This window comes from Tasmannia lanceolata, unplaced genomic scaffold (genome assembly GCF_043159265.1).
Source record: "Tasmannia lanceolata isolate RefF3 unplaced genomic scaffold, GAP_Taslan_0.1 ptg000016l, whole genome shotgun sequence".
In the NCBI taxonomy this organism is placed as follows: domain Eukaryota; kingdom Viridiplantae; phylum Streptophyta; class Magnoliopsida; order Canellales; family Winteraceae; genus Tasmannia; species Tasmannia lanceolata.
The window spans coordinates 19,699,536-19,706,512 of NW_027518693.1; the positions used below are offsets into that span (position 1 = coordinate 19,699,536).

The following is a 6,977-nucleotide window of genomic DNA, read 5'->3' on the forward strand; positions in this document are numbered from 1 at the left end:
AACAAAACCCAATGGGCACTGACATATTAGGCCATCCTAGACTATTGGGTTGGGAAAATAACATCGAGAGAGCTTTTCATTCATTTGGGATGCATTGTGGATCACGTCATGCTATCTCTTACATGTACCAGATTAAATTAGTAGACATTAAGCAAGTTTATTTTTGATATTGTTTTTGTGTGAGGCACGTTGTAAGAAATTGGTATTGGTAACTTCACTCAGAAATCGGTATATATCTAAACAAAAAAAGAAACTGGCCATCTCTGTTCGGACAAATTGGTATGGTGAACGATGAAACGGTAGGGATGCAAATAATCAAAGTAAGAAACAAAGATAGGGTTAGAAAAATAGGAGGTAGGCAAGGCAAGCCGAAGCAGTAGTTTTTATTACTTCACATGAGCATGAGCATTGGCTCACCCGTGGTTTACAAATTTCAAATCTCGAGGCTTGATTCCGGTGCAAAGTTGAAGTAGCGAGGGAAATTACTACAAGGAGGAATATTTTTAATTATTTTAGTTGATTGAGTGAGTACTAGTTAGACATGGTTTTTATTCATTTATTTAGTAGTTGGGAATTAGGGTGAGAGATTATCCTCAAGATTATTTTGATTACACAGTTTTGGATGGTTTATGAATTTGATTCACTTATATAGATATTTGTGCATGGTTCTGTTTTACCGTTAGCCTTGCATGCTTGTAAAGTTCTCTTTACTGATATGTGGCGATGTTATGTTCCATCGTTTCAATTTGTTTCGGCTTTTGACCTTTGGGAATATTGGAGGGAAGTGTGTTTTAGTAGTGAAAGATGGCCTAGCATCGTCCAAAGATGGGAACCGCCTCCTCTTGGTATGCTCAAACTTAATTTTGATGGTGCTTCTTTTGGTAATCCCGGGCCGGCCGGGGTGGGAGGGTTATGTTGTAATGGCGAGGGCGTTGTTCAATGGCCTTCTCTGGTCCGATTGGTGTATGTGATGCTTCGGAGGCGGAAGTAAATGAGGTATTCTACGGTATCAAGAAAATAAGTGGTGATTGTCTTGACAAGGTTATTATTGAAGGGGATCCCTTAAATGTTAGCCGGTGGCTTGAGGAGGGGGGGGGGGGGGGGGGGGGGCTCCTCCTTGGAGATTCTTTCCGTTCATAGATGAGATCCACGAGATTCTATCATGGTCATCGGCTGTCTTGAAGCATGTGAGGATGGTTGCCAATGAGAAGGCATATTTGTTAGCCATTAGGGGTGTGAACAGTGACTCTTTACAATCGTTTGATTATCTCCCCCCTTGATCAGCCATGTCTTGGTCATGTTGTGTATTTTTAAAAAAATGTTCCAAGCCATGGTGGTGGTTTGGGGCGTGACACCTAGGGTTTGAAACATTACATGTCAAGCAAGCAAGGCTCTTAATTGTACCAAGAGCAAGATTGCATTCTTGATCTCTTCTTCCTCGAACCCTTGCTCTTGACTCCCTCCATGTCTTCGTAAGTCATGTCAAACTGCAAAAAGTTTTATTTAAGCTTGCGTACATCTACTTTCAAATAGAAACTGATGGTAAAATCCATACCCGACTAAACTTTATGGTTGAAATTAGGGGTGCAAGTTTGGCCCTGTCAGCCCTAAGCCCGAACAGGGTCAGGGCTGGATTTTCCAACCCTGAGGGCGAGTCAGGATTCATTTTTTTAGACCCTGACTCAGGTCGGGTCGGGTTCTGGGTTAATGCCTCGGTACCCTGACCCGGTCCGGCCCTAAGTTTTCTATTATAGAATTGAACCATCTGTGCATGTTTCTTTTGCTAATGTTTTCTATTATCTTGGATTGATGTTTCTTTAGATTATTATTACTAATTGTCTCTGTTGCCCGTCATGTTGTTGAATTCATATTGTCCTTGTTCCCTTTCTCTGTTTATTGATCATTTTGTTCTATATGATAAGTGGTTGCTTTATTTTTGGCACTCTTAACAGGTATTTGCACTAGGGTCAATTAAGGTCGGCCCAGCCCAGCTCTGCCCAATGAGAGCCAATCAGGGTGGGCCAGGGCCAGCACTGAGCCCTGTAGGGCAGGCAATGGGTTGAGGTTTTTCGGCCCTGACTCAGGGTCAGGGCGGGTCAGGGCCGAGATAATGGGTTCCAGGGTTGGGCTAGGGTTTTGAAAAACCCGACCCAACCCGACCCTGTTGCAGCCCTAGTTGAAATGTATCGTTCCATAAGCAATGTTGCAGTGCTTGTCATGCTTTTGCTGTAGTTTGGGACCCTGTATTAATGGGATCTTTCTTTCTTATGGGACCATTTTAACATTCCCCAAACTTCCAAATTCAATCAAGCTGGGGTTGAAACCGGTTACATTTTTTTTCAAATAGTCGTTACTCAAGCTTCTGAGATCAGTTAGATCAGATGCCATTTAGTCCAGTTTGTGCTCATCTAATTTTTCGAGATATATCGATCTTTTCTAGCTAAGCTATCGATGTATTTTTTACCTGAATGGCTGTAAATGGAACAGAAGATTTGAATGTTTAAAGCATTGATGCCTGTTTGTAGAGCTGGTTCATATGCGATATAAGCAAATATCTCCTTCTAATTGAAGAACTGGTTGAGCATTTTTTACTGAACACTTGCGTTTCTGCCAGACATGTTTGAACTGAAATCTGTCTACTAATTTCGTATCAGGTTTTGCTTCAAGGAATTCCTCGTAGTGCCTTCAGATATTTACAAGGTCCGCTCGGTTATTATAAGCTGTAGCGCGCCATTCCCGTCCCCCAGCATAGACAATCTATCTATCTATAGTATATACTAACCATAGTTCTGTCCATTGTCATTTGTTTTCTTTCCAAGAAATTATTTTATTTGAAAACCTTTTTCATTAAAAAAAAGGTTGGCCCAGTGCACGAGGCTCCCGCCATTGAGGGGTGGGAGGGCTAGATGTACGCAGCCTTACCCCTGCTTTGCAGAGAGGCAACTTCTGTGACTCGAACCCATGACCACCAGGTCACAATGGAGCAACCTTATCGTTGAAAACCTTTTCCATTGAGAATTTTTAATGGAAATTTTTTCTATGGTAGAATATTTTTACACCTAATACATAGCATGGGTGGGCCCATCATTTTACAACATATTTTTTCATTAAGTGAGGTCCATCACTTTACACCCATGCATAGCATGGGTTTGGCACACCATTTTACTTCTCATAAATAATTTCGATATCGGAGGGCCCAACATCATCGCCCAAACCCACGCACATGTTGGGGCCCACCATCTTACCACAGTGAATGGGCCCTCCATCTCCACCATAATCCGTGAAACGGGTAGGGTCCATCATTTTGCACCATGTTTTGATAGGATGTCCCATTATTTTACACCCATGCACATAGTTGTCAATCCGTGACTCGATTTCTTAATTTTATGACTCATGACTCGACTCGACTTGACTTGTAACTCGTAAAAGTTTTTGACAAGAATAGAAATTTAGTTAGGAAAAATATAATTATATATCAAATATAACCCAACAGCACATAGAAAAAGCATTAAGCCAAAAATATAAATAATTACATGCTTGTAATTTGCATGCAGAAAAATAATTAAGCTCTAAGTTTTTTTTTTGAAATGGCAAATAATATTGAATAGAAGGGGGGCCCCAAGAAGGGAAAACCCAAGAATACAAAAAGAAAAAAGAAAAGGAAAAAAAAGCACGGACACCTCAAGGAGGAAGATGATCAAACCAACTGATCACATTTAGAGAATCCCCTTCAACAGTTAAGTTCTTCAAAATATCCCTCATAATCTTTTTTAGTCCTTAAAAAGCCGCTTTGACTTCCGCCTTCGTAGCATCACACTCTTCAATCGGACCGCAAAAGGCCCAAAGCACCTTGCGACTATCATCCCGACATAATTAAGCCTCCCACCCCGGCCGGACTCAGATTCCCAAAACAAGCACCATCAAAGTTCAATTTTAGCACCCCGTTAGGAGGTGGCTCCTAGCTATGGACAATGATAATAGCCCTCTCACTACTAAAACACACTTCTCGCCAACATTCCCAGAGATCATAAGCCGATACAAACCGAAACGATGGATGACATCTCGTCCCAGCTATGGACAACTAATTAAGCTCTAAGTTGCAACTTTCAATTTTTCAAGCATCAAAACAAGAAAGCCCAGGCCCAGTGCCTCGACTCGACTCGTAAGAGTTTTTTTTTCCGACTTGACTCCTAATGACTCGTATGAGTCATCGGACAATTTGGATGAGTCTTCAACAGAGGCGAACCACCCATGCAACTTGCCTCGAAAGCCTAGTGATTCGACTCGACTCGAGAGTTGAGTCGTACGATTCGTATGAGTTTGATAATCCACGAGTCACCCATGCGACTCACCGCGAAAGCCCAACGACCCGACTCGACTCGGGAGTTGATTCGTACGACTCATAAGAATTTGACAACTATGCCATGCTAGGAAAACTAGTTCTAATATTAGTTGTTTGAATTTGCAGGCCGGGATTCCCCAACCCCATAAGGTTAGCGCTAATCCATTCCCAACACATATTGATACAATGAATGTGATCCAATTGAAGAACAGAGGCTTCTGTCTCAACAATCCCATTTTGGCTCGAGTTCTTCAGTAAACAAAAAACACCCTCTTCAAATTACTCGTTGGCAATTGCTTGGGGAGGGTCTGGGGCTCAATAGAGTTACATTACGGTTTTCAAAGAAAAATTAGTAGATTTCCAGCTCCCTTTTCATTCGCATGCATTTTTACAGAAAAACGATATGAAGGCAAGTTTGTGTCGGGGTTGTCCCAAACAGCCTTCCTAATATTGCCATGTGTACCTAAACAGGCTATACGTGCTATTTATAAAAGGGGTTGGGACATTTTTGTCTGTAAAAAAATGTCATTAATGTATTTGTGGGTAAGAGGCATATAGGGAGGGCTGTTAGAAAGCTCCGGGACACAGGCTTGTCTTTCTAACAGCTTTTATTTTATAAGGTTTTCTTTCCTATTGGGGCAGAGCAGGGAAGATTAGATTAGATGATGTTTGCATGTTATGCATCTTATCTGATAAAAGGTTATTATATTGAGAAAATTAGTTTTGTATGGAAACATATTGGTATGAAACCTGTAGATCAATGGCTGGGATCATCTTCTGGATGATTTTTTGGGTGGCCCATTCACGGTGGGGCCATCTAGACGAACGATCCAGATTAGATACACTTGTCAATGTCATGCATACCATATTAGCCCGCTATGGAAACAATAGTTTTCAAATCAACGGTGATGTCACTCCCGTTTTTATTTTCAACACATAATCCCGTTTTCAAAGTGTTTTCGTTCTTTTTTGAGTGGTAATGCTTTTCTTCTTACTAATAGTGCTTGTGGAGTTTTTATATGGTGCCCGACCGTCAAATACCGTCAAAACGGTAACACCCTTGATATTTGATCCAACAGCAGCCCACTTTTTGGGCTGCCGTTGGATCAAATATCAAGGGTGGTACTTTTGAAGTACCACCTTCACATGACTTGACAGTCGGGCATCATATAATTTCTCATGTTTGTGTAACTCATAAGCTTTAACAATTAGTAATGAATTTAAAAGCATCCTCTTTATAAATGAGTGAAAGTAAAGTGATGCCTTTAAAGATTCCCACTTCTCTCCTCAGCCTTTATATCCCAAGAGAATCTAAACTAACCTTTGTAGTCTGTAAATGCTAAGCTCACACTGTCCCCAACTAGTACACCCACACAGCCATGGATGAATCAGGAAAGATCTTACTCTCCATCACCATAGCCTTTCTCTTCATATTCCCTTCTACTAAAGGAGGTCCTCTACCTAATTGTACTTACTCTATTGAGATAGAGACGACATGTGCCCCGTTCGCTGGGACCACCAACGTTGTAGGGGTTCGATTCGGAGACTCTGATGGAAATCTCATCCTCGTAAAGCATCTTAAGGATCCAAAACTGGTTTATGATCCAAAGGATGGTGTAAAGAAGCAAGGAAAAAGCTATGGTGGATTCGAGCGGTGCGCGATAGACATGTTCGAGACGAACGGGACATGTTTGAGTCGTTGGGCTTGCTACCTCTACTTGAAGCGATCTGGGTCGGACGAATGGAGGCCCGGTTGGGTGAAGGTACTTCGTCGGCGAGAGGACGGTAGTGTCTTTCCTGTTTCCTACATGTTTTACTTCAGGATCTTTGTGCCGGACAATGTTTGGTTTGGATTCAATTACTGTTGGTCAAATCGGGGATCAATGCCTCAAATGGCCACTAGTCTAGGTGGTGGGCCTGATTAATATTATCCAATGTATAATTAGTAGTTTAGAATGCTTTACTTATAATAATAATCAATTAAAGTTTTAGTCTTTTAATGATTTTAAAACTAATGTTAGATGTTTTCGGTGAGAGATCTAGATCTGTTGGTGCTTGTGGTCAAGATTAGGGATGTCAATGGACCCATGAGATCTGATAAACCATATGATTCTGAACTTAAACGGATAGGATCTAGACACACTACTAGGATCCATGTACACATTTTGGATCCCTATTATTGGGGGCTCCACGCAAAAGCAAGAAATCCCACATGGGAACAATTGAAGGGATGTGGATGGGCTTATAAGGGAATGGACACCCTTCCTTTAATTGCTAGCTTTTAAGGGTGAGTTCTACGCGGATCCTGACAGATGGTATTAGTGCTAGGGCGTGGTAATCCCTGTGTGCCTCCGAGGACGGAAATATCCCTCGGGGAAGATCTCAGTAACCTCGGTGTGCCACCGAGGACGGTGAAATTCCCTCGGAGCACAATCACAAGTTTCAGACTTACTTCAAACCAAAACCAAACCAAGTACATACCTCAATACATTATCATATAGATTAGATGGTAAGGCACACCAAATGGAAATTATGGCTTTTATAATAAGGGGAAGTCTAAACTGAAGGGAGCCCTTGCAAAAAAGAGGTGAAAGGGCTCCCCCATTGGCTGCACATCACCATCATGTTTGACTTT

General features: G+C 41.6%; 1 protein-coding gene across 1 annotated transcript; it reads left to right on the plus strand.

The window, feature by feature from the left end:
- The first annotated feature begins 5,721 nt into the window (after positions 1-5,721).
- Positions 5,722-6,267, plus strand: LOC143847986 (embryo-specific protein ATS3A-like). Its single transcript, XM_077356757.1, has one exon. It carries the CDS (start codon positions 5,722-5,724, stop codon positions 6,265-6,267), a length of 546 nt encoding a protein of 181 aa, XP_077212872.1.
- The last annotated feature ends 710 nt before the right edge of the window (positions 6,268-6,977 follow it).

Bases quoted from the DNA above. Each gene is read 5' to 3' on its own strand.
- LOC143847986 (XM_077356757.1), top strand. From the start codon at position 5,722: ATGGATGAATCAGGAAAGATCTTACTCTCCATCACCATAGCCTTTCTC.